At 40.3% G+C, this 27,692-nt stretch overlaps 6 protein-coding genes across 10 annotated transcripts; 2 read left to right on the forward strand and 4 right to left on the reverse strand.

Moving 5' to 3' along the window:
• Nucleotides 1–154: 154 nt before the first annotated feature.
• Nucleotides 155–12,280, reverse strand: LOC119075884 (UDP-glucosyltransferase 2-like). The gene is made up of 5 exons (XM_037182453.1): nucleotides 12,245–12,280; nucleotides 2,947–3,208; nucleotides 1,584–2,462; nucleotides 1,347–1,512; nucleotides 155–378 (listed from the first exon to the last, which is right to left on the reverse strand). Exons 2-5 carry the CDS (start codon nucleotides 3,185–3,187, stop codon nucleotides 312–314), a joined length of 1,353 nt encoding a protein of 450 aa, XP_037038348.1. The 5' UTR covers nucleotides 3,188–3,208; nucleotides 12,245–12,280; the 3' UTR covers nucleotides 155–311.
• On the reverse strand, nucleotides 7,070–27,692 carry LOC119075907 (trefoil factor 2-like). Of its 5 annotated transcripts, XM_037182487.1 has the most exons (4): nucleotides 27,667–27,692; nucleotides 8,161–8,236; nucleotides 7,672–8,081; nucleotides 7,070–7,611 (listed from the first exon to the last, which is right to left on the reverse strand). In XM_037182487.1, exons 2-4 carry the CDS (start codon nucleotides 8,216–8,218, stop codon nucleotides 7,273–7,275), a joined length of 807 nt encoding a protein of 268 aa, XP_037038382.1. In that variant the 5' UTR covers nucleotides 8,219–8,236; nucleotides 27,667–27,692; the 3' UTR covers nucleotides 7,070–7,272. The 5 variants fall into 5 exon arrangements, with proteins under 5 accessions (XP_037038382.1, XP_037038384.1, XP_037038383.1 ...); XM_037182489.1 differs by lacking the exon at nucleotides 27,667–27,692 and having other exon boundaries at nucleotides 7,070–7,503; nucleotides 8,161–8,353; XM_037182488.1 differs by lacking the exon at nucleotides 27,667–27,692 and having other exon boundaries at nucleotides 7,070–7,556; nucleotides 7,695–8,081; nucleotides 8,161–8,345.
• On the forward strand, nucleotides 10,186–11,836 carry LOC119075886 (2'-5'-oligoadenylate synthase 2-like). Its single transcript, XM_037182455.1, has 2 exons — nucleotides 10,186–10,523; nucleotides 10,589–11,836. Exons 1-2 carry the CDS (start codon nucleotides 10,416–10,418, stop codon nucleotides 11,816–11,818), a joined length of 1,338 nt encoding a protein of 445 aa, XP_037038350.1. The 5' UTR covers nucleotides 10,186–10,415; the 3' UTR covers nucleotides 11,819–11,836.
• LOC119075877 (AF4/FMR2 family member 4) lies at nucleotides 16,960–21,011 on the reverse strand. The gene is made up of 2 exons (XM_037182440.1): nucleotides 20,177–21,011; nucleotides 16,960–18,607 (listed from the first exon to the last, which is right to left on the reverse strand). The coding sequence occupies exons 1-2, from the start codon at nucleotides 20,672–20,674 to the stop codon at nucleotides 17,162–17,164; spliced, it is 1,944 nt and encodes a 647-aa protein (XP_037038335.1). The 5' UTR covers nucleotides 20,675–21,011; the 3' UTR covers nucleotides 16,960–17,161.
• Nucleotides 21,098–24,122, forward strand: LOC119075874 (DNA repair protein XRCC1). Its single transcript, XM_037182438.1, has 8 exons — nucleotides 21,098–21,275; nucleotides 21,342–21,539; nucleotides 21,812–22,205; nucleotides 22,264–22,817; nucleotides 22,954–23,042; nucleotides 23,119–23,217; nucleotides 23,288–23,457; nucleotides 23,523–24,122. The coding sequence occupies exons 1-8, from the start codon at nucleotides 21,225–21,227 to the stop codon at nucleotides 24,050–24,052; spliced, it is 2,085 nt and encodes a 694-aa protein (XP_037038333.1). The 5' UTR covers nucleotides 21,098–21,224; the 3' UTR covers nucleotides 24,053–24,122.
• Nucleotides 24,113–26,991, reverse strand: LOC119075908 (26S proteasome non-ATPase regulatory subunit 8). The gene is made up of 3 exons (XM_037182491.1): nucleotides 26,805–26,991; nucleotides 26,171–26,725; nucleotides 24,113–24,344 (listed from the first exon to the last, which is right to left on the reverse strand). The coding sequence occupies exons 1-3, from the start codon at nucleotides 26,907–26,909 to the stop codon at nucleotides 24,210–24,212; spliced, it is 795 nt and encodes a 264-aa protein (XP_037038386.1). The 5' UTR covers nucleotides 26,910–26,991; the 3' UTR covers nucleotides 24,113–24,209.

Consider the following 27,692-nt stretch of genomic DNA (forward strand, 5'->3'; position numbering starts at 1 on the left):
AATCTGCTCAAATTAGCACAGCCACTAAAAAAAACGATCTTTTCAAAAACATAAACAAAAATCATTTATTCTATCGTAGACCCGATATTGAAAGTGATATGCCTGGCACAAGAACCGCAATGACTGGTTAATTCACTTTGCGCTTTTTCTTCACTTCTGATACAATTAGAAATGAAAAAGTGAATTCAATTATTTTGATCAGTAGAAAAATAGCGAATGCTACAGCCAAAACCATACAGCCCCAAACATCCAAATTATGCAGTGCATAAAATGGCAGTTCGACTGCAACGCTCCGCATATGTGGTGCACCTTTATTCCAGTGGTGGAAGCGGTTGATCACGGAATCGATCCGAAATCAATTTTGCTTGCTCTGAATAGCTAGAAGTTTAATTCAGAATTATCAGTCAAAAACCATGGAAATTGAAATGCCGTGAAGTATCGCTAAAGTCAAATCGCCAAGATTTTGTTTTCGGCGATTGTCACATATAGCGTTTCTTCACACCCTGACTAAATCATCAGCAGAAGCCTTAACTTTTCTACACGACTCGGGTGATAATATTGCCCAGAAGACGATAACATTACTCATCGAACGATAGACGATAATATCGCCCAGAAGACGATAATAGCGCCCAGAAGACGATAATATCGCCCAGAAGACGATAATATCGCCCAGAAGACGATAATATCGCCCAGAAGACGATAATATCGCCCAGAAGACGATTATATCGCCCAGAAGACGATAATATCGCCCAAAAGACGATAATATCGCCCAGAAGACGATAATATCGTCCAAAAGACGATAATATCGACAGAGAGTCGATAATATCGACCGATAGACGATAATATCGCCCAGAAGATTATGACATAGACAGAGTCGATAGTATCGACCGATAGACGATAATATCGCCCAGAAGACGATAATATCGCCCAAAAGACGATAACATCGCCCAGAAGACGATCATATCGCCCAAAAGACGATAATATCGACAGAGAGTCGATAATATCGACCGATAGACGATAATATAGCCCAGAAGATTATGACATAGACAGAGTCGATAGTATCGACCGATAGACGATAATATCGCCCAGAAGACGATAATATCGCCCACAAGACAATAGTATTGCCTCCAAGACGATATTATCATCCGAGTCGATAATGGTCGTCGTGTAGGAATGTCCCATCTCAAAAGTTTTGGTTGATTTGTGAAAGACAAATTTTCAAGGCTTAATGTTTGTGGTCGTTTTTTCGTAATTCAAGCGATTTTTCTTGGCGTCGTTTCTTCGATTTTTTCGGACGATTTATATTTGTTGCGATTCTTCACTGGAATTTGTCAAATTATACGTACCTCGAATTGCTTAGTACTCGATCAATAGCCGACGATAGTTTGTCGCCAGTGAGTATTTCAAACGGAACACTTATCCCGTAACCATTTCGTTCAACCAAGCGCATGTTCAAATGTTGATCATTCACAACCGGTATACCAACGACTGGTTTACCGTAGTGCACAGTTTCTGAAATACAATTCGAATGTTAGTGTTACGAACTCCGATCAATAACAAAATATCGACAATCGAACGTATACCTGTTATACTCAACAAGCCAGCATGAGTAACAAATAACTTGATATTTTCATGGGCTAAGATCGATTGTTGATTGAACCAAGACTCGACGAGAACATCACGTTCGTTATGCGAGGGTATGACCACCGGATCATCACATTTAATCAAAATACGATAATTTGGATATGAACGAAAAGCGTTCACAATCGCATCCAAGTGGTGTTTGGGTAGCTTTGAAAGAAGTATGTTCGACCCAAGGGAAACGAGTATAGCTCCGTCTTTGGCTTCGTCCAGAAACGTTTGAATTCTCAGCGGCAACGGATCAATTTCTTTTTGGATATGCATTCCACCGACTTCAATCATATTTGGTGCATATGGTCGAGGCGTTCCCAGCGTTGAATGTGTATTTAAGAGTACCAGCGACACATTCCGTCTAATCTCATCAAGTGATGGCCAATTTTTTGCCTCTGGAAACATTTCTTCCATTAACTGTTGCTGTTTTGGCAGAAAGTACAGTGGCATCGTTAGCTCCTCAAACCAAAATGCCATTGAATTGTACATGCGTTGCCAGAATGTCATTCGATCGGTGAATGGATGATTTTTGAACGGTACGTAAGATGCGAATATGGGAGAGCCGACTAGGTCAGATGTCCATTTCGACGAACCGAATGAATTTATGGCGATCAATGGAGCGTCAAAATACTTTGCGAACCCGAATAGAGCGTCGGAAAAAACTGTTTCCACGATGACAACATCAAAATGCTGCTCTGATTTTAGGAAATTTTGGAAGTTTTTACTCGACATCGTCCAATTAACGTAGTCCGCTCCAATCGAATAGCTCAAAAGAGTCGATTCCCAAAAGTGTTTTCCGTTCATATCAATGAAATTATCCTTCGCCATTGCTGCAGAAAATAAAACGATTTACAGTTCAATTCTGATGGAGCACGTACAGCAATTATTCGTCAACATTCACTAGCGAATTTCTGTTTCTGCCACTGTTTCGAACTGAGAGATAGTGTGATAAGCATCTTACGACGCTTTGGATTTAATAAAGTCGTTCAAAAATCAACCAGATCCCATTAGGCCATGGAGACAATGGCAAAGAGACAACCTAACTCCATGAAGTAGGTCATACCTTTTTGCATGTACAAGTCTAGTGAATCATAAATGAAATGAAACTTGAACTTTGAACTTGAACTTTGTTATCATTTCATCACCCGATTTAGTGGCACATGCAGGTCTAGTGGTGAAGCGACTAATATAAATATCCAGGCATGTGGACAGGAGTCCGACAGTAAACTTTGACAGCTGTCACTTCGCGAAAAACAATTGCTGTACGTTCTGTACGTGCTGTACGCACCCATGATCAAATCTACGAATTCTTACTTCTTTGTGACATATCCCACGAATGCTCAAGAAATACTTCTTTGTAATTTTTCATCGGCTTGTCCGCTTTGAACGTACTGATTACGGTCACTTCATGACCCGTTTCGGCCAATCCCTTCATGAGACTGTGACCGATGTAGTAATGGGACTTTGATCTCGCCGGCAATACAGCCAAACATCGGTAACCAAACACATTTGGACACAAAATGCACAATATTGACAGTACTTGAAGGAACTTCATTTTGTTTCACCAAAAATAAACTGACTGAACAAACAAATCTTTCAGATTTAAAACGACTGTGAACGGACTATATACGCACGTGAATCAATTCATATTTTGTCGTACTATATGTGTATCCCCTCTAAACAGTCTGCGGAATATGCACCGGTTTTTAAAATGTATGCGTTTTGTTCCGAGTACACCTATGAACTTTGTAGTTTTGGTGTATATTCATAGCACTGCTTCTAGCATGAACATAGAAAATATTGGAAGGCTGATGAAATCACAGTAGGTGCTTTTGTACAGACTTGTTTCAACGCACTTCAAGCAACAGTGCTTCGATTGACAGCTGTCAAATAGAGTACTATTTTGTATGAAATGATTTTTACCAGTGTCTTGCAGTTGTATGACACACTGTCCAGTTTCAGTACTCTATTTAGAGTACCACTCATACTTGAAGTGCGTTGCTTGTTTTCATAGGTTTGTTCCAAGTAATTGTAGACACGAATTTTTACTGGCCGAACGAACGCGATTTCATCCATAGAGATAGGTTTTCATGTGAACGTTGTAGAGGTTATGTCTCTATGGATGAAATTTGACAGTAAGTTGACAATTCGTATTGTGCCTGTTTTAACATGTAATACAAAGCTTCCGAATTTTGCACTTGTAAATGTTCGTGCTAGGAGCAGTGCTGTGGTTTATTCGAAATTTAGTTAAAACATAACACTAATCGACTTTCGTAATAGCATTAATTTTGCATTTTAAATGAGTTATTTCAACCTTGATCGAATCTAAATTTTTCAGTTAAAATCAACTTTGCTAAAATTTTGGGCTTTCTTTCACTTTCTGCTTCGCCCAAGAATAATCACACGATTCACACTCCTGCTATATCGAGGAATCCACATAATATGGACCACATTAATAGGACAGTTACGTTGTGAGTGAACAATAGCAATACGAACACAATTGAAACTCAAACGTCTTCTTTGTATGTTTCAAATGCGGTCAGCAATGTGAGTGTTTGAATTGGCAAAGAATTACGACACATCGACCTGTGCAAAAAATCCAAATTTCTTCAAACTACGAATTTTAGACTCCGTTGTTAACTCGGTCCCACCTGTTGGCTGGGTCAGGTCCCTTGACTGTCTGAACGTCTCAATAGTTTTTTAATGGTAGTTTTGATGACCACAGATAGTCTAACCACAAAAATACTATTGAAATAGATGCAAACATTCGTTTAGCAACAGACCGTTAGACTAATATCTTGGAACATAACGTCTGGAATGCCATTCTTTTTCAAACGACCCCTTTCAAATTGGTTGAGACTTACTCATACTCAAGTTATCGTGTTGAAAAAGGCACAAAAGTGTCACATTTGACGTTTTTAATCACATTTCTATGCAATCATGATCATAGTGACAGTGTTACGTGCACAGTATTTTCTGCTGTAAGACCCATGACTTACGGTCAAAGTAATTATCCGATTGATTTTCAATAGTTTGGCTCTGCCCATAACCTAAGATCTGACGATCTGTGAAGAACCTAACAAAATTCTAATTGGAGAGCGGCCGCATTCATTGCGTTCCTCAGTCATTATTGGAATATAAAGTCAAAAGAATTTCACTAAGCGGGGCAGATGTTGGAATGTTGAGTTTCTGAAACTTTGGCCACCATCGATTGTTTTTTTCGCAAGGAAGTGTTGAGAAGTTGAGGTTATGTTGAGATGAATTACTTACGACAGTCATTACCGAATATTGCTTCACACTTTGTTCGAAACAAAAATGAGAAAATTCCACTTCGTTTATTCGGAATACCATGCTAGCTGGATGCGGTATAGATCATTGTCAATGTCGTTTGAGCTGTCAAATAACTTGTCATTTTCACAAAGCTCACCTCAAATCGAAAAAAAAGTATTGGATGGTGAGACGCCACTCAAATTTTCACATAATTCAAGGGGCGGCTCTGTGAACGAAACATCTTTTGAGGTTAAGCTTTGTGAAATTGACAACTCATTTGACACTTTTTGAGAGAAGAAACCGCTATTTGACACTGATCTATTGAACGATACAAAAATAGTCTGAGGGATTCTTTTGAAAAACAGCCTACCGAAATCGGACGCATTTTCTATTGGAATTTTTTATAAGTACCTAGAAAGGCCCTTGACCCTAGAAGCACAGCACTGCTACTAGCATAAACACTGAATTGACAAGTGTCAAATTTGGAGGCTTTAGTGATACGAGCACTAAGACATCAAACACAGTGCACGTAAAGAAAATAAAGTCGAATTTAGTTCCCGAGCATAGGTCGTAGCAAAGTTACAGAGTTTTGGATTTTAGTCGACACGTGCTTCAAGGTTTTCTAAAAAAGTCGCTGTTTTTATTGCGTTATACCAAATTCTCAAAAAAATCTTCTTAGAAAAGAACTGATATCGCCCAAAACCACTTACAGTGGTACAGTGGAGGTGTGAGGCAAGTCCTGCTATACACTGACAAAAGAACTGATATCGGTGGGGGTAATGCTTTGACTCGCAAAAAGAAAAACAAAAATTTTACCGAAGAAATTCTAGAAAAAAATTAACAAAAAAAATGTTGTGTCATGTCACAAGTGGCAGATGTTGAGAATAATACTGTTAAGAAAATTGTTAAAATAGGTGAAAATACGTCCTGAAACAAAGGAAAAACGGAAAAAAGCCGAATCATCTGCCACTTGAGACGCAAACTATTTTTCCTAATTTTTTTTTTCTATAATTTTTTCGGTAAAATTTTTACTTTTCGTTTTGCGAGTGGAAGCTGTAAGCGTCACCCCTACCGATATCAGTTCTTTGGCAGTGGATAAAAAGACTTGCGTCACACCTCCACTGTAAGTGGTTTTGGACGATCACATTTTATGCAATTTTAATCACAGTGATCGTGTTACGAACAATGTATTTTCAGCTGTAAGACCCATGACTTACAGTCAAGAGAATTATCCAACTGAATTACAAGAATCTGTCTCTGCCCATAACCTGAGTTCTGTGGGTGTGAAAAATCTAACAAAATTATCTCCTTAGAGAGCGGCCGACTTCGTTGCGTTCGTCAGTCGTTGGGATATAAAGTCAAAAGAATTTCGTTTAAGGGAACCGATGTTCGAATAGTGAGTTTGTGAAACTTCAAATCGGCTGTTTTTGTGCAAGGAAGTGTTGAGGAGTTGAGTTTATATTGAGATGAATTACACGACAGATACTTTCCAGTCCAACGATTCCGAAGATCGTTCCACACTTTGTTCGAAACAAAAATGAGAAAATTTCATTTCGTTTATTCGGAGTACCATGGAGTACCATGTTGGATGCCATCCAGTGGATGGTATTTAACGGTACAAAAATAGTCTTTATCGTCAATTGAATCTATAAATTTTTCAGCGGATGCTGGTGCCCTTGAAACGTTTCGATTGAGAAAATGACTCAAAATCAAATTTTCGATGGCAGTTTTTACTTCCAATGGGTCGGTGTTTGGTGTTGCTTTCGCTGAATATGCCACGCCACAGTCACATCCCTGCTACTAGCATGAACATATAAAATATTTGGAGACTGATGAAATCACAGCAGGCACTGCGGTCCTTTTGTATAGATAGAAGCGGTAGCTCATATCACTAAAGCCTCCAAATTTGACACTTGTCAATTCAGTCGTCATGCTAGCAGTGCTGTGCCACAGTTCGAAAAAAGAAATTTTTCTTCAGATCCGACAAGTATTGTCTTGTCTTTAGGTTCAGCGTGCGAAAAAACTTATTATTTAACTCAGTGCTGAAAAACCATCAATGACACACACCGACTCATGTTTCAGGTTCAAAATGGCGAAAAAGAAAAATTTGAGTGTAGGTCTTCTTCGCGTCGCACAATCATGTTTATGTAGCCACTGAGTAAGCATCTTGATCGTAAACCAAATTTATTTCAAAAATTATTACAGATTGCAGCAACAGCTGTTACAAACACATTTCTGAAATATTTGTAGCTCCTCCGTTTTACATGCTAGAGCTATGCGGTTCACTTGTTTAAACAAATGAAGAAAATAAGTGAGTGAAAAGAACTGAAAAAGACATTTTGAAACTAGCTGCACAAGCTGCTACTATTGTCAATAACATCGGCATCGATTTGCTCTGATCAGTTCTGATCTCCCTCTCAGGATTCGTTGAAGTAAGTCATCTAGATATATTCCTAGTCTACCTGCAGTAATAGGTACTGCAGGATCTGAATTCACACTTACATTAACTTCTTCTGTCCAAACGGTATTTACATTGGATTCCTCCGGCACAGCGGCATTTACATCGGCTTCCTCTGTCCCAACGGATGTTCCATTGGCTTCCTCTGTCGTAACGGCATTTACATTTGCTTCTTCAGCCCCAACGGCATTTACATTTGCATCGTCGGTCCCAACGGCATTTACATTGGATTCCTCCGGCACATCGGCATCCTATGTCCCATCTGTTGTTGCATTGACTGCCTCTGTCGCAGCGGCATCTTCATTGGCTGCCTCTGTCGCAGCGGCATCTTCATTGGCTGCCTCTGTCCCAACGGCATTTACATTTGCTTCCTCTGTGCCAACGGTATTTGCATTTACATCCTCTGCACCACCGGCATTTACATTGGGTTTGAAACACCACTTAACGCCCGGCGTTGAGTCATCGAAGCAGTTTCCGTCGGATACACATTGTTTTCTAGTTACTCCAGGGTAGCCGCCTTCGACGCGATTTTGTTTATCTCCAAAATCACAATTACTGCTGGACACCAATTGTGCTGATTTAATACACCATGGAACATTGGGAACGGTGGTGTCGAAACAATATCCGAGAGATTCGCATTGCGCTTGTGTTATTCCAGGAAATCCGCCATCAGTTCGTTGCTCTGGATTCGAGAAGTCGCAGTCCGGATTCGTTGACTGGGCTGTTAGGTAGTAAAAAAAAAAGGAATTCAATACATGTCATTGGGTTAAGAAGGTATCTGGACGGTATTCGTAACACACCTGATTCACAATTCGTAGCCAAAAGGTGAATCGACAGAAGAATTAAGAAAAATTTCATCGCGCGATATCGTTTGTAATTGACAATGTAAACTGAGCGACACTATTCAACAGTAACTGATGAACAGATCTGAAATAGTCAGCCTTTTATACCCAATCAATTAATGATCCATATAACGATCAATAATATCCAAACAATGGATGATGGTCGACTGTACTCATTTGCCTTCGATCCGTCTTATGAAAAGACGTCAACGAATGTCTGGAAATTTTAGAAAAGCCAATTGCTTAAACATGGGCCGCAATTAAACGAATTAGTAACTGAATTGCTGTTCGATGTAGTCATTGTTATACTTGAGCATTTGTTTGAGCAACTGGCTTTAGGGAAACTTTCCACACATTTTATAAAGCAATAGACGATGTGGCCTTTTATTGTTTAAGTGTAAAATTTTCGCGTTCGATTATACAATAATTGGGTAAACACTCTTCACAAAGAACGAGCAAAAATAATGAAAAAAATGAAAACTTATCTGGGGAGGTGCGGGAAAACAGGAAAAGTATGGACATTATGCATTACGATATGGTCGTACTTTTTCCAAAAAAGGACGCGAGTCCAAAATTATCATCAAAATAATAATAATTTTGCCCCGCAATGCAGGCAACAATTTAGGCATGATTCGTCTTAACGTTCAATTCACACATCAATTTTCTACGGGAAAATTTATTTTGATTCGAATCACTGTGTATCGTTATCGTTACTCGCTACGCACGCTACATAACAAAATTTACGATACATCGATAGAGTTTACATCAAATTCTTGCTGTAGAGAGTTGCTTTATTGGAAATTCACTGGAAAGATATACATTGGCAAAATGGGTAAAAATTCAATTTTCCCGATGCACAATTTTCAGTTCAGATGAAAGTGAAAGAAATATTTTGACTAGTTAGGCAAGTTAATAATTAAGTGGTATTCGGTCGTCTCGATCACAACACTCAATGGTCCACAATTTTACCGAAGCTTTTCGCGTCGAAACACAACGGATCAGTTTGAGAGAATAAACTCAGTTTGAATCAGGGCCTATCTTAAGGAATTTAATTTCCAAAAATTTCCAAAATTTCACAAATTTCACAAAAATTCTTAAAATTTCTAAATCTTGTTTTCTGATAGTTGTCATTCCAAAGTAATCAGTTAAGCTCAAAGACATGAAAAACAACTAAAAAGGCAGTAAAAACAACATTTACGATGCAATCTGTTGTGTTTTTAGATAAAATGACGAAAAGTGATGAAAAAATTTGAGAATTAAAAAAAATTTAATTTCCTTAAAATAGGCCCTGGTTTAAATTGACTTGAGAGAATTGTATTCGTCTGATACCCTGTACAAACAATTTCTCTGAAGCAAGGGCTGTTTTCAGAATTTTTTTCCGAAAATTTTCAAGAATTTCAGTAATTTTGAGACTTTACTTTCTTGAAAATTCTTAATTCGAGATCAATCATCAATTTCACGAAAACAGGACCTGTCTGAAGAAAAATGGTCTCGAAAATGACAAGGAGCTTCCTAACGAGGATACTTGACAAAGCTCATTAATTTTGCATCTTATTGAACTCACGTGAAGCCGGCTAATGATACCTTAGTTACTCCTCACTAATTATCTGATCGATTTTCAAGAATTTGGCTCTGCCCATAACCTGTGCTATGGGTGTGAAAAATCTAACGAAATTCGAATTAAAGAGAAACCGCCTCGTTGTGTTCCTCAGTCGTTGGGCTATAAAGTCAAAAGAATTTCGCTTAAGGGGGCAGATGTTGGAATGGTGAGTCTGTGAAACTTTAAATGGCCACTCTCGGCTGTTTTTTTTCGCAAGGAAGTGTTGAGGAGTTGACGTTATATTGAGATGAATTACTTACGGCAGACACGTTCGAGTCCAACGTTTCCGAGGACTGCTCCCACACTTTGTTCGAAACAAAAATGAGAAAATTCCATTTCGTTTATTCCCCTTCGATTTTTCAAAAACGGAACACACCCAAGTGTTATATCTCTAGCGACGTGAGCGCCACCTCACATCTGACAAGAATAATGTTGCTAGGTGCACACGATCCCAACGAAATTATCTTTTATAAAAGTTACCAACATAACAACGAAAGTACCAAATCTGTCAAAACTGGCACTAAACGAGCTACTTATCAAATCGTCTCGAACATTCGTGTGAAAACTTGAGTAAAATTCGTTTCTGCGCATAATATTAAATCGAACAAAGACTATGGATCCGAGCAAATATTTCGAAGACCAAATGAATCAAGCTTTTCGGAAGCTGGCTACCGACATCATTCCGACCGATGAGACGGCAAAAAATCGTTGCACTGCCAATGTAAGTTTTGCTTTTCCGTCTTGAAATTAATTTTCTTGTAATTCGCCACGCCCTTCGTCCACCAGATTGTTAAGCTGTTGCAAGACAAGAGCCGTTTCAAAATTGGCCAGGTTTGCATTGCCGGCAGTGGTGGAAAACGAACGACAATCTTCAGTTCGGATGTTGATTGCGTGTTGTTCATGAACGAAATGCGTCCGCCTTTCAAGGAAGTTTTGAACGACTTCTCTGACATCCTCACGTTGACCGATTCGTTCAACATACGGCACGTTCGAACCACCCAATACACCATTCAATTCACGGCGAACGGTTTTGATTTCGACATACAGCCGGCAGCCAATTTTTTCGCCCATTGCCACGACGAGACCGGTGATCATTTGAGCAGCGAACAACATCGCAGGACGTTGGACATTATTAAAGCGGATCCGGGCAAGTATGGATATTCGTATTCGGGCTCGTTGGCAAAGGCAACCGTTCAGTTTATGAAAGAACAGGATGCGTTCACTCACGAGATGGTTCGTGTGGCGAAATTCTGGTACAAGACTTTGTTCTTCGATGAGTATGTCAGTGGTGCCAAGAGCGCAATTGAATTGGTTGCTGTTTATGTGGCCGGGAAGGAGCGTAATTATGGTTCTGCATCGCATTTGAGATGCTTCGGGCAGGTCCTCAAGTATCTGCAGAATTTCGACGAGATGAACATCGTGTTCGAAAATGAATACAAATTCGCCGAACATCAACCGGTCAACGGCAAACGACCGCGTCTCATCGATCCGGTGAATCCATACAACAATTTTGCCAGCAATTGGTCCCGCAAATCCATTGAGCTGATCAAATGCTATGCGAATGAGACAAATCGTCGACTGCAGATTCTCGCCGATGGCAAAATGGCTCAGTTGAATGTTCTGTTTGAGCCGCAACCAATGATTCTGCCGATATTGAGTAAAGTATTCCCGGATACTTCACATCATCGGTCGCAATGGCTAGTGGGTGTGAACGATAACAACTCTTTGCCGGATCTGAAGGTTCACAACGAGAAATTTATGGACGACCCCGTTCGTCGCATGGGTGTGGAAATTCTGAAAGATTATTTTCGAACTGTGGCGTATTCAGCGAAGGCATCACCAAACACCGGCCCAGTGGAAGTAAAAACTGCCATCGAAAATTTGATTTCGAGTCATGTTCTCAATCGAAAAGTTTCATGGACACCAGTATCCGCTGAAAGGCATGAAGATTTCGACGTAACATTCACTGTTCCATGTTCAAATGACAAGGCCGTTCGGATCAGTTACCGTTTATAGATTGAATTGACGATAAAGCCTATTTTTGTACCGTTAAATACTAACCCGTTAAATACTAAAACAGCTGAGTGGCCATTTAAAGTTTCTCAGACTCACCATTCCAACATCTGCCCCCTTAAGCGAAATTCTTTTGACTTTATAGCCCAACGACTGAGGAACACAACGAAGGCGGTTTCTCTCTAATTAGAATTTCATTAGATTTTTCACACCCATAGCACAGGTTATGGGCAGAGCCAAATTCTTGAAAATCAATCGGATAATTAGAGGAAAGTAACTAAGGTGTGACTTGCCATCTTCATGTCACTTCAATAAGATGCAAAATGAATGAGTTTTGTCAACTATCCTCGTTGGGAAGCTCCTTGTCATTTTCGAGATCATTTTTCGGATTGACGGCTTCAGACAGGTCCTGTTTTCGTGAAATTGATGCTTGATCTCGAATTAAGAATTTTCAAGAAAATAAAGTCTCAAAATTCTGAAATTCTTGAAAATTTTCGGAAAAAAATTCTGAAAACAGCCCTTGCTTCAGAGAAACCATAATCGTTTGTGCAGGGTATTAGACGAATACAATTCTCTCAAAAGTCAATTCAAACTGAGTTTATCTCAAGCTGATCCGGTGTGTTTCGACGCGAAAAGCTTCGGTAAAATTGTGGACACAAAGAGTGTTATGATCGGAACGAGAGGACCGAAGACCCGTTTTTATAGCTTGCCTTGGGGAACTTGTCAAAATATTTCTTTAGACCAACACACACTAGCATCTGGTGTGGCTAAAGTGGTTGTCTTAACCTGTTCTTTCAGAACTTTGGATAAATCAACAGATTTTGAAGAATTTTTGTGTGTCCCACATTCTGTTCCACAAAAAGGAGCAGTGAAATAGTCGCCCACTCATGCAGCCTATCAGAACAACATCCGGTCAAACCCGGTTAATCAGGATAGATTCAGGTTAAGGTTAGCTCGTTTAGTAAGTGTTTATTATGTAGGACAGGTATGCACAGGTTTTCAGAAAAATCAACTCGCTTGACGAATGAATAATGATAGAGAACAAATTCTTTACTCTATGCGTATAACGTAACCAAAGTTCTGAAAGAACCAGTTAAGACACTCAAGGTTCTGAAGGGACAGGTTAATACACTTACGAATGCGAGCCAGGGCCGGACTGGCTCCCAAAAGGCGCACTTGTGCGATGAGCCAAAAGGCGCAAGAAACGGCAAGAAACGAAACTTATTATTTAGAAAGAATGTAAGCATATGCTTCCTTTCAGCTGTTACTTGCACAAATACTATATATTATTTCGGATACAGTTTGTTACGCTACAGTTGAAATTGTTGAAAGTACTAAATTGTATACTAGGCGAGCAGAGCGAGCGTTTTTTTTAATGAACCGTTCAAAGCTGAAATTTTATTGAAAACTTGCTTTGGAGTACAATTAAATTATTAGAAAATTTTTTAGTATTCCTGTGAAGAATCGCCAATATCAAATCACAAAAAAAAGAAATTGCCAAGAAAAATCGACAAAGTGTAAGGAAACGCCAGAAAAGAGAATAAACGCTAAGAAATGTGAAAAAAGCTACGAATGGAAAATTTGTCTTTGACGATTTTTTCTGGTGATGTAACAAATAAATAAAAAATGGTCAATCGACAAGAGGAATCACCAAACGCAAAAAAAATCGTCGAGGTGTGAAAAAATACCAAAATGATTTTTTTTATCTTCACGTTTCTTCTCACTTTAGCAAATTTTATTCATTTACAAAACGTAAGCGTTTAGTGCGATCCTAGCAATTTTATCCTTTACGAAATGTAATATAAAGGCACATCGTGCAGGGCTTATTATTGGGAATTTCAGTTATCAAAATTCTAAAAATTCTTAAAAAATTCTAAAAATTCTCAAAATTCTTTAAAATTCTTAAAAAATTCTTAAAATTCTTAAAAATTCTTAAAAGTTCTTAAAAATTCTTAAAAAATTCTCAAAAAATTCTAAAAAAATTCTTCGAAAATATTTTGCATTTAATATGATTAAATTTTTCGTCTACTTCCTTGACTGAAAGTCAGGATTTTATGACAGATATTTTGAAAATGTTCTACATTGGCATAAAACGTTAAATACGGAAAACGTACTCTTGTTGCCGCGATAACTCAAGTAATTCTTTATCGATTTTCAAAATTTTGGGCTCATTCGATGGAGAATGAAAATCATTAGGTTAAGTTCGTAGATTAGCAATATTGAAGTAGTGAGATGGGAGTAATTCTATACACAACTTCTTTTCTTTTTATTACCACGACATTTTTTCGTTGGACAATTTTCGTTAAAAGAAAAAAAATTGTAGAAGAAAGCTACTTTTTACTAAGAAAAACACACATAAAATACACATGAAATCACTGAAAGACGAATAGAGAGAGATTTAGTTTTATGATACGAATTGTTAGCCATATTGTTTATAGAGATATGGGCTTAGGTGGTCTGTGGTGGAGGAAAATAGTCTTATAACTTCACTCGGTCTTAGTTCAGAAAAGTGAGTTTTGAAAGTAAGTTTAAGCATGGATTTACATGACATTAAAATGTTTTCTGGTGGTTCCGACCAGTGGGTGGCTAAGTTCGAAGAAGTTAATTTTTGCGTGAAATTATATTCTTAAAAGAATTTTTTCCATGCTTATAGGACATATGAAAGGTAATATTTGAACGAGTGTAAATATTGCGGCCAGAGCGAAGCGAGGGCCGTAATTCAGAGAAGTTTAATTAATTCAAGAGGTAGGCAAGAGATAGTAGACTCATATTTATTGGGTGTAAAACATCGCTCGCTGAACCTTCAACTCACAGCTCTCTTTGTTTCTTCAGAAAATTAAATTAATTTTGAGTTTTCTAAACAGTCAGTGAAAATAAAAGAGATTCACAATTAATGATGTAGCAAACAGACCATTCTTGAAAACACCAGCTTATTTAAAAATGGTAAGGGACTGCAATTATTGGAAAATTTAGTCAGTCAAGCGGCCTGACCCACCTAAGAGGTAGGGCCTAGTTTCAAACTCAAAATGGTCTTAACATTAACAATGGTTTTTTGTCGCTTTGACAATGCTTTCATTTGAGTTTGTGAGCGTTTTGTCCAGCTCGTTTAAGATGGGTCGGCACTATGTCAGGGGCGACTTCATCAGTCGAAATCGTATCAGACACAACTTCATCTGATAAAATTGAATTTTGAATTGTTCGATTATATAAACGTAACTGACAAATGAATTGCATGAATTTATCTTTATACAGCAAAAAACAAAAAATTCTTAAAAAGTTCTTAAAAAATTCTTAAAAATTCCTAAAAATTCTTGAAAATTCTTAAAAATTCCTAAAAATTCTTAAAACTTCATAAAATTCTCAAAAATTCTTAAAAAGTCTTAAAAAATTCTTAAAAAATTCCCAATAATAAGCCCTGACATCGTGAGATCACAGTAATTTTATCATTTTACAAAATGTAACATAAAGGCGCTTCGTAAGATCCTAGCAATTTTATCATCTTTTGTTGATTTGCTAAATCACCAGAAAAAACTAAAAGTGTGAAGAAACACCAAGAAGAATCGACGAAAAAACGCCAAGAATGGAAAATTGGTCGTTCCTCACGTTTCTTGGCGTTTCTTCACAATTTGTCGATTTTTCTTGGCGTTTCTTCACGGATTGCCGATTTTTCTTGTGATTCAACAAGTTAACAAAAAACAATGAAGTAAATTCTGAAGAATTTTTTTTTTGCGATTTGACTTTGGCGATTCTTTATGACTGTTTTTTAGGCATAGGTAAATCATAATCATGTGAAAATCGACCAAAAGGAATTTTTCGTTTAAAATTACAATTAGCGCCTTTTACAATTCATAATATGATAATCTAGACAGGCGATACAATAATACATTTTATTTTTGAAAAGGCGCAAAATCCAAAAAGCGCACTTGTGCTTTGCCTAGTTGCCATATATGGCCAGTCCGGGCCTGATGCGAGCCAAACACAAATTTTGACAAAAAATCCTTTTTGTTGAACATACTAATTAGAGATGAAGTTTACATTTCATACATTTCTGTAATGAGTGTGTTTAACAAAACATGTTTAAATTGTCAAAATTTGTGTTTCGCCGCTTTTGTGATCAATTCAAACCTGTTCTAACCTGTTCTTTCAGAACCTTGACGACACTCGCGAAGGCAATGAATGTACATACAATCAGGTATGGTCGATTCTTCAAATTCTGTCGATTTATCTTGAACGCACTCATATTTTTGTCGAAATAATATGAAAATGAGTGCATTAGAATCCGTTTTTAATGTCGTTATTTCCTCCGAGATCACATTAAGCCATACCTGGGTGTTTTATATTCATTGCACGAAGGTGAGTGTAACCAAGGTTCTGAAAGAACCAGGTTAAGACAACTCTGAGTTGATCACGAAGGCGGTGACACACAAATTGAGTTCAGCGGCTACGACGTTTATATGAAAAAGGCAACGTAACAAAAACAAAATTCCGAATTTTCCTAAAAAACATTTTCTTCAAGTTGATTTCACACACAATCTGGACTGAGTACGTTTATCGATTTCAGTGTCAGCCGCCTTCGTGGGTGTCTTAACCTGTTCTTTCAGAACCTTGAGTGTGACATCAAATTTGTTAAACGCTCTCATGACATATTGTGTGAAAACAATTTTTTTGGTAAGTTAAAATCGTCATAGAATGTTTCACAAACCTAGCTGGCGCCACAGGAAAATTTTGATACTACCACTTTCGTAGTCAACTCGGTAGTGGCTTAACTTGATCTTTAAGAACCTTGAACGAAAGAGCCATCTACTTACAGCTGCTGGGTATCGGAATCAAACGTACGCACAAAATTGCCTGTAGCTTTTTGCATGGTTTACATGTCGCAAATGGGAAGGTGAGTGTTGAAATGAAAGACGTCGGTGTGTAAGAACTTTTTCGTTTTTATTTTTGAATTTTTATTTTGAAGAAAATTGAACAAAAATGAGGGGGAAAATTGAAATTTAGTTTTTCTTGCCGAGAGAACAATAAATTTTCCCGCTAAATTAATTACGCCTCCCAAATAAACCTTCATCTGACTGACTCTGGACCATTATTCCAACGGTGTATTAGTGCCGAGAGAATGAGATGTATGCAGAGAGAGAGAGAGAGAGAGAGAGAAAGACTTAATTGCTCTCGCGCGTTTGTATAATTTAACAAATTTTTAATTCAAATCTCTAATCATCGCCTGAGGGTATATGCGTCTGCGCGGCGAAATAAAAATATAATTTTCCGTACCATCCTAAGGTTAACTTAAACAAAATTCTAATCAAGTAATGGGTGCGGGTGCAATGAACGATATACAGGTTGTGACCGCTAAATGACGTACGTCGTCTGTTCGACGAGCGGATCGGTCAGCGATATATTCTCAACGATCTGCAGCAATGTCTCAATGTCCTCGAAATTCTGTAAAAATTGCGGTGCTCCAATCAATTTCACATTCTTCCCGTCCACATTGATGAAGAAACTTCGATTCTTCATGATAACCGCCCGGTCAAATTGCATTCGCAACGCTTTGTTTTTGCATTCGCGCCGGAACATGATCGTGGTGGGTTGGTAGAAGTGTCGCTCTTCCTCTTTGATGTTCGCCTCTTGCACTTCACCGCTGTAAATCAGACCGGTCGTATTCGGTTTGGTGATGCGGGTCAATGAGATTTTGTAGTTCCAGTCGGCGGTCGGCAGTGGAATTTCTTTGATTTCGTTGCCGAGTTTGATCAGCTCTATGTCCAGTACCGATTGGGTGTTGATCGGTTCGATGTGCGGCAATTTGATGACAAACCATGTCTCGAAGCAGGTGATTTTGCGCACTTTTCGGCCGCCGGATATCGTTGTAATGTTCGTGACAGGAGCCGGTTTCACTGGCTGTTTGATGTTTTCCTTCGATCGGTTCAGCGCGGTTTTGATGTTGTTGTTCAGTGTCTTCTTCGGTGACGTTATGTGCGCCATGACTGACGTTAATTCCGAATCGGCGTTGGTGCAGAGTTGCGAGTTCAATATTCGAGGTGGTTGTTTCGCAGCCGTGGTAGCCGGTGGCGTTACAACTTCCTTCAGTTTGCCATTGTTTTTACCGCCGATGATGTTGCGATACGGTTTTGTGCCGATTGGCGTCGATTTATTCGGAATCGGTTTCGTTTCCTTTGTGGCCGACGGCTGTACAACCTGATCGGACAGGACTTTGTGCGGTGTCTTACGGCGACTAGGCGTTTTGGTGTTGGTTGTGTCCGTTTTGGTTTCGAAATCGTCGTCTTCCTGCATCAATTCGGCGACCAGATCTTCCGGTTCGCGTTGTTCGCTCTTTTTCGTCGGAATTTTGTTCACCTTTTTGCCGGGCACTCGCGGTGACTTTTCAATGACGACGACCTCCTCCTTCTGATTGATGATGTCATTGATGTTGACGATGGTGAACGTGGGCATCTGTTCGAAATCCTCCAAATCCACGACCACATTTGGCTTGGATATCGGCGACACTTCCTTGGTTTTGGCCAATTTATTCGATGCGTTGGCCAGTGGCGATGCTTTGTTGGAATTCGGTTTGGTTGGAGGTGATCGGGTTGATGGAGAGGATTTCTGTTTGGACGTTGGCGGCAGTTTGATCAGTGGCCGAGCTCGACTGTTCACTTGCCTGGGGGCAGACTGACGTGGCGTTGATTTCAAGGGATTTGTCTTGGGTGTAATCGATTCCTTTTGTCTGCGTGTAGTCGATGGCTCCGAGTCAGAAGTTACGACCATTTCTTCGTAGTCATCGTCGCTGGAGTAATGACCCTGTAACGTAAAAGTGGAAAACGAATTATTGACAGCGACAAACACACATTTTAGTCAAACAGTAAATGGAGTGAAAAGATTGCACGAAATGAGCAGTGTTACTAGTTTCAACAGTGCTGTCAGGGTTGCAAGCGACGGTAAGTCAAAATTAACTTATGCCAACTTATGATGGGGAATGACGGCTGGTAAAGCTTAAATTTATTTTTAAGAAAAATTCTTCGGGTCAATTTCCCGCAGCTTCGTGCCGACTTTCGAGTAGGGGAAACAGTGGTTACGTGGACTTATTCGAGTTATTCGTAAAAATCGGCTCGAGACTTCACGCAAAGTTCTTGCAAAAAGCTTTTGTAAAATTTGTGCTTCCAATGAAACATGGACGAGTAAAGTAAGGTTTACACTCAACAAAACGTGAGAGCCGTGAGTGAGCAAGCTGTCAAGTAAAAAAAGCAAAAATTGAAAGAAAAAAAACAATTTTGTCTTTCACACGCTAAGTCAAGCCTAAGGTCTGAATTCACAGTCATCCGTTTTGCCTCAGTGTCTAATGACAGTTGACATTTAAAACAACCGTTCATTTTGAACCTCTGTTGTTTGAATTGTCAACTGTCATCTACACAGAGGCAATGACTGTGAGACCACCTTAAGAACTTTCAAGCCGTAAACGTTCCGTATTTGAGTGAATGTTGTTGGCTGATCCAAGCAAAGTATGTAAACGCTGAAGGTAACTGCACACCCTCAATAGATCGGATATATTACTTTCGGTGTTCCTTCTCGCTCAATATATCATTTCTCTGATGGAATCGAATTCACCTCAAGCTGCAACTTGACGCAAACGAACTCAAAATGTGTGTAACGCGACAAAACAAAATTCACCTGAAAGTAGGGATGCGTGCATAACTGCGCATTGGCATTACCTTCAGTGTTTACATACTTTGGATCAAAGGGCTTTGCGAATGCAATCATGGCCTAACAATTTGAACTGAAAAATTATTGAGTCTACGAGTGCGATATGAAAATTGTAAGAAATATTAGGGACATTCTGATTCTGAGCCAGAGTACACTAAAGTGAAACCCAAGTTTCGGGATGCAGCGTAATTTTTCGTTTGGTGTAGCGCTATCGATTTCTATGGAATCGATGGAATGTCGTCGGATAGTACTATCATCGACATTGGAAAAGTGTTTCACCACTGCGCTGCACTCAAATTTATACGAAACTTGGGCTCCGTGAGTTTTTACGTATTTGCATTATCTCCAGTGGTTTAAACACATTGGTTCGAGCAACAGAATTTTTATTTTACCGTTTGAGTAAGGCGCTACAGAATTCAAATGCATTTTCAGTTTTGTTTGTTCGACTCAATTTCACCATTCAGAGACCTGTTGAATGTATGAAATGTTGACAAAAAAAAAACTTTGAATGCGACATTAGCCTGACACTGTAAACGCACCTCCTTTTGATTTACGCGGGTGACAATTGAAAATTGAAAACAAAAACAAATTTGAATTTCTAATGTGCAGACATCAGAGACCGGAAATTTGACGAAATCCAACTGTCGGACTAGTCACCCTTCCACTTACCTTTTTGTGTTGTCTCGGTCCGGGTTTTTCATCAAAATTTTTCCGCTTTAGCAACTTATCCGCTCCCTTATTCATCGTACGACTTCTTGGTCCGGGAATCTTATTTCCACCCTTCCGATTCGACTCCGCCATCCGTTCATCCATGTCCTCATCATCATCATCAATTTCCGACGGCTGCACCGAACTGTCTTCCTTTTCCATCCATGTCGACGTGATAACGGTCTCCTCGTTGACGTACCGTCGATTCGGCTTCGGTGTCCGTTTCGATGCGCGCTCGCTGGTGGCCAGTGGCGTTGACGTTTTCCGGAACAGATCGCTTTTCACACGAATCAGCTTTGTGCCGGGCGGTGCTGGCGTTCCGATTTTGCCGGACGACTTTCGCTTGGTGGGATTGATGCGAGTGAGGATGTTATCGATTTGACCCAATTGTACGTAACATTTTCGAAGGTTGGCCGCTTTTGGTATGAAAATTTTTCGTTTCTGTTTTTTCGAAATCATTTTCGTTTTGTTGTTGTTGATTCGTCCGGCGGTCACTCGGTCATAAAATGGGTGCTGAACGAAATGGATTTTTTTTTTATTATGACAAAAGTTGATGTGGGAGCTACGACACTGATTCGCGCGCACTTTTTCACATTTGTTCTTTACAATCGTTTCGATAATATTTTGCTATCACAAATACCACACCGACGTGCACCGATATTTTCCGGTCAATTTGGTCGTATTTTCACGTGGTATAACGTTGAGATTTCATGGAAATTGTGAAAAATTGGTAAAGAACGCCAAGTGACACTTTTATTCGTGAAATAAAAATTTTACAAGACAGAGTCAACAAAACTCTCCAGTCAGGCAAAATGGCGACAGATTGTCAAAAAAGGGAACGGACTTTTGACATTTGAATTTTATGTGTCACTCAGGTCACTCACAGAGGCGACATGACATTTCACTGACATTTACGTAAACAAAAACATTTTTCGCGTTCGTCAGATTTGATCCCCTTGGCAAAATTGTGTCGGATTATGATTGAATCAGACAAGTAGTTGTATACAGCATGCCAAGTCTACTTTTTAAAAGCATCAAATCGTTCAGCAGCGAGGATCCAGTGAGTTGTTTCACCGGCTGATATCCATGTCACTCGCGTTGAGGTTAAGTTCCTCATTCGTTTCAGTTATTTCCCGCTTCGAATCTTCTCTCGTCCACCACCTCAACTGGCAAAAAGTGGAAATGTCAATCGGAGGGCGAAAAGTCCGCCGAAGTTGTACTGGAATTGGAGAGCTCATCGACAATAACTGCAATTGACATTGGTAATGAACATTCCGCCTTTGTTGAGGTGTTTGTGTCGAAGAATGGTGCGTCGGAATTCCAGGTAGGACGGAACCGTTGAAGTCAATTAAATTCGGTGTTGACTGGTGGAGAGCCAGAAGGACAAGAAGTGTCAGTGTATGACTAGAGTATACCCTCTCGTTGTTCACTTCCTTCGAATCCACCAAAGAAACCTTAACAGAATTGGCAGGTCGGATGGAAGTGTGAGACAGACTAGAATCTTTCGTCTCACTCTCCCGAGAATTTTTCGTCTCACTCTTCCGCTTGACCTGCCAGTCCGGTACTGAAAGAAATAATGTCGATTGATCATTCCAGCAAATCCTGCTGGTGTCTTCGTTCATGACGCCAGTGGAAAGTCGCAACTCCGAAACGATCAATCGCGTCCGTTGCTTCAACAAATCGGCATTGGTCGAAGATGTGGTCGAATCGAAGTGTAAATGGGATCTCGTCAAAGTGGTGTGCACGCAACCGTTCAACAAACGCGTGAAATACGGTCTGTCGTTCATAAAACTACACTCAACGGATGCCAAGGAATCCGTTAACAACATGGAATTGACGTCGGTGCCACAGAAACTGTTCGGAAATTTTAAAATTCGCGAAGATTCACCGGACTCGGATGGTGAGCCATCACAGTCGTTATTCGCACGATGGAAAGGGGCACGAAATAGCGGCGATGGTAAAGGAATGTCGCCGGTGGCATCGTTAAGTGGTTCGTTTGTTGTCAACCGTTACTGTTGCTTGTTGAATTAGTTCTGTTGTTTCCACAGCTGCAGCGGCTATACGAAACGCTTCAACGACAGCTTCACTCAACAATCGTTCGCCGCAAGTGAATCGAGCCGCAGTCACACCGAAACGAACCGAGCACCGGCCTAACGTTTCGGATCAGGCCGATGACGACGAAGCTATCACCAAGAAGAATCGAAATCGATCTGAGCTGATGTACGAAGAGGAAGACGATCGACCCAACGAGAAGTTGGACAAGGTCATTCTGAAGGAACGAGAACGCTTGAAACGAGAGAAAAGTGAAAAGAAAAATTCGGAGAAGAAAGGAAGTTCAGCAAAGACAACACCGGCAGTCAAAGATCGTTCTGGTTCATTGCCAGCTAGCTCTAAAACGTCGAAGAATGACGCAAATAAACCCAGTTCGAGCAAAGAATCGGATCGGTCGACAGCTACGGCAACAAGTAAAACGAAACGGCAGTCGTCTCCGGTTCCTGCTGAAACACCACCAGTTAAGAAAATGAAGCCGACTAGAGAACGTACATACAAGCCGTTCCATAGGCTTCTGGAGGGTGTGGTTCTGGTTATCAGTGGAATTCAGGTGAGTTGATCGGACCAGAAATCATGGAAATCGGGGAATGACCGGTAACAGTACCACAGTTGGATGACACTCGTCTTCATTCTGTCACTTTTCAAAATATTGACCGCAACTGATGCAAAACCCTTTTCATGTTTAGAATCCCGCCCGAGCCAACATACGTCAGCAAGCGCTGGACATGGGAGCGAAATACAAAGCAGACTGGGAAGCGTCGTGCACACATTTGATGTGAGTTGTCATTTCGATTTAATTTTGTCTCTTGCTACCAACGGTGTCCCGGCACCTTTGACTCCCTTCGTTGCAGTTGTGCGTTCAAAAATACCCCGAAATACAGACAAGTGCATGGTCACGGTAAAATCATAACCAAAGACTGGATTGTGGAGTGTCATAAACGGAAGATGAGGTAAAAGCCAGAGCGGACTGTGATCCATTCGTGATTCATTGCTAAACGGCAGGAGTGGTAATAATTTCAGGATTCCTTGGAGACGTTTCGCATTGGATGGCGATGATGGTGACGCATCGGAGAGTGAAGAGGAAATATTGGATGAATCGATGAAACCATCCAAGCCAAGTAGTCAGCATTCCAATGACACAAAGCCGTCACAACCATCAACATCGAAATCTCCCAGTAAATCGACTATTGGTAACGATGAACAATTGGGACGCTCCCGACGGCTGAAATTTTGATTTCTCTTTCTTCCATTGCAGTTTTGTCCGACGATGATCCGGCCAGCGACAACGAATCCTTAGACCGCTACAATCTGAACTCATCCCGCGTCGAAAGAAATGACTTCGTCTCTTCAGGATCCGATACGGAAGACGAGATTCGTCGGGTTCTGGAAAAGAAACAGAGCTCCACCACCGACCGGATCACGAAAAGCCCACCATCCAGCGACGACATCTACAACGCTACGACGGAAGAAGACGAGGGCAACACAGTGACATCGAAACCATCACCATCACCGATCACACCACTACCGGAATGGTTCAAGGGAAAGCGATTTTATCTGAGCCGAAACGTCAGCTCGACGGATGAGATCAAACTGAAACGCTTCGTAACGGTGTATGGCGGCGAAGTGACGCTGGTCGCATCCGAATCGGATTACATTCTGTCGAATGTGCCGAAAGCAACGCCGGCCGAGTATAAGGGCGAAGTGGTGAAACCGCTGTGGATATTCGAGTGTAATGAATCGGAAACACTGCTGCCGACGAGGCGATACAATTTTTCGAATTATTGATTGCGAAAGACGACTGTCGTTGGTCCAACCGGGTTTTTATTCAATAAAGCCACCGCACCGTTCAGTCAAAGAAATGAATTTTTATTCCACGGAAATTAAAGCGAAAATACTCGGTATTACACACACGCGCTCCTACAATCTAATCCGGCCAGCCAGCTTAAACGATCATCTCCAGTTCTCTGGCGTAAAATATTGCCTGTTCGGCTAGTTCCAACGATGGCAGTGGTTCCTTGGGCTTCGCGTCTTTGTTGGCAAAGTGATAACATCCGTCGTTGCCCAAAGTCCAGTTTTTCTGTGGGTGAAAAAGGAAAAAAAAATCTTTCAGTGATGGTGCACCCAACACAATAACGGAAAGGGATAATTTTGTGATCGAGTTCGGTGGAGTGATTACAGTGAAATTTCGAAAGTTTTATGGCAAATTTCGCCTGACATTCAAGGATCTGAAGATCTGTCATCGTTATATGGAAAGAGCCTGAACGCTGGCAGATTTCATTATTAGACGAAGTAAGGCATGAGTGTTCAAAACAATTTAAAGTCCCCCATCGTCAATCGAATCTATCTACAAATTCCAGCAATATTTTCCACAACAAAAATTGACTGTGAAGCAGAAGTTAGGGTTGAATCAGGAGTAAGTGTTAAAGTAGAAGTCTGGGATGAATCAGATGTAAGGGTTGAAGCAGAAGTAAGGGTTGAAGCAGAAGTAGTGGTTGAAGCAGTTTCTGCTTAGCAGAAGTAAGGGTGGAAGTAGGATGAGGGTTGAGAAGCAGAAGGGCTGAAGAAGAAGTGAGGGCAGAAACAGAATTAAGGGCTGAGGCAGAAGTAAGGGCTGAAGCAGAAGCAAGGGCTGAAGCAGAAGCAAGGGCTGAAGCAGAAGTAAGGGCTGCAGTAAGGGTTGAATCAAGAGTAACAGTTGAATCAAGAGTAAGAGTTGAATCAAGAGTAAGAGTTGAATCAAGAGTAAGAGTTGAATGAGGAGAAAGGGTTGAATGAGTAGTAAGGGCTGAGGCAGAAGTAAGGGCTGAAGCAGAAGTAAGGGCTGCAGTAAGAGTTGAATCAAGAGTAAGAGTTGAATCAAGAGTAAGAGTTGAATGAGAAGTAAGAGTTGAATGAGAAGTAAGAGTTGAATGAGGAGAAAGGGTTGAATGAGTAGTAAGGGCTGAGGCAGAAGTAATGGCTGAAGCTAAAGTAAGAGCTGATGCAGAAGAAAGTCGCTGGTGGAAAACATGTTTTCTTCCCGAAAGCAAAAAAGTTGAAGTAAGGGCTGAAGCAGAAGTAAGGGTTGAATTAAGAGTAAGAGTTGAATGTGTACCAAGAGTTGAAGTAGAAGTAAGGGGTGAATCAGATCTAAGGGATTGAGTAAAAGTAAGGGCTGAGGCAGTGAAGTAAGAGTTTAGGTAGAAGTAAGGGTTGAAGCAGAAGTAAGGGTAGAAGTAGGAGTAAGGGTTGAAGCATAAGTAAGGGCTGAGGCAGAAGTAAGTGCTGAAGCTAAAGTAAGAGCTGATGCAGAAGAAGGGCGCTGGTGGAAAACATGTTTTCTTCCCGAAAGCAAAAAAGTTGAAGTAAGGGCTGAAGCAGAAGTAAGGGTCGAATTAAGAGTAAGAATTGAATGTGTACCAAGAGTTGAAGTAGAAGTAAGGGGTGAATCAGATCTAAGGGATTGAGTAGAAGTAAGGGCTGAGGCAGTGAAGTAAGAGTTTAGGTAGAAGTAAGGGTTGAAGCAGAAGTAAGGGTAGAAGTAGGAGTAAGGGTTGAAGCAGAAGTAAGGGTAGAAGTAGGAGTAAGGGTTGAAGCATAAGTAAGGGTTGAAGCAGAAGTAAGGGTAGAAGTAGGAGTAAGGGTTGAAACAGAAGTAAGTGAATCTAATCTAACTGGAACTAAATGAAATTCAAGGTCTTTAAAGTTCCGTCTTGTTATTGGCACCTTTCAGACGTTACAAAATTAAATTTGTTGACTGGCACTCTTATTTTCTGAGTTAAGACTCATAGGCACAGTAGATGTGAAATGAGCGTCTGAACCATATTTTCCCTTTCACATTGTTATAAGTAGCAGTCATTGAAACCCGTCAGCCGTTCGTCACTTAGCTTCTAACCAAAACATTTTTTAACCTAACCAACGTACCTTCGCTCCATAGTCAGCCACTTCCTTTTCACTCTTCAAATTCAATCGGCGCGCAGCCTCCTTCAACGAAATTTTATCGTACGACGTTTCCAAACAGGCGGCAATCTCACCGCGAACCGTATCCAACAGAATGTCCATGAAAACGGCATAGTTCGGCGACGGAACATTGTCCTTCGCCAGAAAGATCTTATTGTAACTGCCCTCCATCAGATACTGTTCCAGAGCCAACGGATGCCGGATGAACTCATTTTTGCGGATAATTTCCTGCGGCAACAGTTCCAATTCGGTGTGGAATTCGGAGACGCGATTCTGCGATAACAGAAACAACAACAGCAGACCGAGCAGTTGGTACTTCTTTTCCGATTCGCCGATTTCAGTGTTGTAATCGAAGTAGTAGCACTTCAACTGTGCCATGTAACGCTCGAACGCAGGTATGTCCTTTGTGATCACACTGTATGCAACGGCAATTTCAAGGACATCTCTGGCCACAATCAGTTCCTTTTTCGACACTCCAATGTCGCCAGTTGGCAGGAACGATAGCTTTGTTAGGGCGACCTGAATTGAGGTTATGTGAAACGATGACTCGGGTAAATTTCATTCTACTTTTCACACACAAACAATTCGCTCAACATACCTTCAATTGGTCGAGAAGTACACCGCATTTTCGCAGGTCCTGTTTGGGTTTGACCCATTCGGCTTTGATTTGTTCATACAATGACAGAGCACTATCTAGAGACATTTTCGTGAAAAGTTTTTTGTTGCTCGTTCAATCGACTAGTGTTTTTACAGATTGTTGTGGTGAATGAAACAAAAATGACATTCGCCGTCAAGAAGTGTGTTAAACGATCTCACTTAACTGGTGAGACCATTTTATGTCTGATTTTGTCTCCACACGAAAAAATGTTCACTTTTTGACTGATTTTTACGGAAAAAAGACGAACCGCCGACGAAATTAAATGCTATACCGATCGTTGACGATGCATCTATTTCGTCATAATCATGCAAAATGGACGTATAACAAAATATATTTCCCGTAAAATGCACAACGCATTCACCGCAATATTTACCTAGTTCAATCAGATTCGCCAAAGTTTTTCGCTTTTGATTTTCGAATTTCGATTTCATTTGTCCCATTTTTTGTTACAAAATCTGTTTACTATTTTAAACTGATTGTATGCCACGCATTGACTTCTACGATCATGTTCATCAAATGGCTTCTTCAATTCAAGCATAATTTTTAACGTTTCGATTTGGCAACTTTACTCCGTTAGACTAATATGAAAGACCGAAAATTCAACAACATTAACAGAGGTTCACTCCTCTTCCCTTACCCCAACATTCACGTTAAGTGACTTTGGTGAAATTAGTCACCGAAGCAAAGACACTGTTTCGCCATAGACACGGTAGTGGCCCCAGAACAGTATAGGACTGTTCATCATCAGTCGTTGCTACCGGTCCTTTAACGAGACAGTCATGATTTTGTAACATTGAACTCGTAATTGACAAAATCACATAAGAGCAA

Source organism: Bradysia coprophila, unplaced genomic scaffold (genome assembly GCF_014529535.1).
Source record: "Bradysia coprophila strain Holo2 unplaced genomic scaffold, BU_Bcop_v1 contig_232, whole genome shotgun sequence".
Lineage (NCBI taxonomy): Eukaryota > Metazoa > Arthropoda > Insecta > Diptera > Sciaridae > Bradysia > Bradysia coprophila.

Coding starts and splice junctions, on each gene's coding strand:
- LOC119075877 (XM_037182440.1), bottom strand. CDS start 20,674: ATGATTTCGAAAAAACAGAAACGAAAAATTTTCATACCAAAAGCGGCC. Junction 18,608..20,176: donor GACCGAGACAACACAAAAAG/GTAAGTGGAAGG, acceptor TTTACGTTACAG/GGTCATTACTCCAGCGACGA.
- LOC119075907 (XM_037182487.1), bottom strand. CDS start 8,218: ATGAAATTTTTCTTAATTCTTCTGTCGATTCACCTTTTGGCTACGAAT. Junction 8,082..8,160: donor GGCTACGAATTGTGAATCAG/GTGTGTTACGAA, acceptor ACTACCTAACAG/CCCAGTCAACGAATCCGGAC. Junction 7,612..7,671: donor AAGATGCCGCTGCGACAGAG/GCAGCCAATGAA, acceptor GATGGGACATAG/GATGCCGATGTGCCGGAGGA.
- LOC119075884 (XM_037182453.1), bottom strand. CDS start 3,187: ATGAAGTTCCTTCAAGTACTGTCAATATTGTGCATTTTGTGTCCAAAT. Junction 2,463..2,946: donor GTGGGATATGTCACAAAGAA/GTAAGAATTCGT, acceptor TATTTTCTGCAG/CAATGGCGAAGGATAATTTC. Junction 1,513..1,583: donor TGGCTTGTTGAGTATAACAG/GTATACGTTCGA, acceptor ATTGTATTTCAG/AAACTGTGCACTACGGTAAA.
- LOC119075908 (XM_037182491.1), bottom strand. CDS start 26,909: ATGTCTCTAGATAGTGCTCTGTCATTGTATGAACAAATCAAAGCCGAA. Junction 26,726..26,804: donor TACTTCTCGACCAATTGAAG/GTATGTTGAGCG, acceptor ACCTCAATTCAG/GTCGCCCTAACAAAGCTATC. Junction 24,345..26,170: donor TGGCTGACTATGGAGCGAAG/GTACGTTGGTTA, acceptor TTTCACCCACAG/AAAAACTGGACTTTGGGCAA.
- LOC119075886 (XM_037182455.1), top strand. CDS start 10,416: ATGGATCCGAGCAAATATTTCGAAGACCAAATGAATCAAGCTTTTCGG. Junction 10,524..10,588: donor AAAATCGTTGCACTGCCAAT/GTAAGTTTTGCT, acceptor TTCGTCCACCAG/ATTGTTAAGCTGTTGCAAGA.
- LOC119075874 (XM_037182438.1), top strand. CDS start 21,225: ATGCCAAGTCTACTTTTTAAAAGCATCAAATCGTTCAGCAGCGAGGAT. Junction 23,043..23,118: donor GCGTCGTGCACACATTTGAT/GTGAGTTGTCAT, acceptor CCTTCGTTGCAG/TTGTGCGTTCAAAAATACCC. Junction 23,458..23,522: donor TCCCAGTAAATCGACTATTG/GTAACGATGAAC, acceptor CTTCCATTGCAG/TTTTGTCCGACGATGATCCG.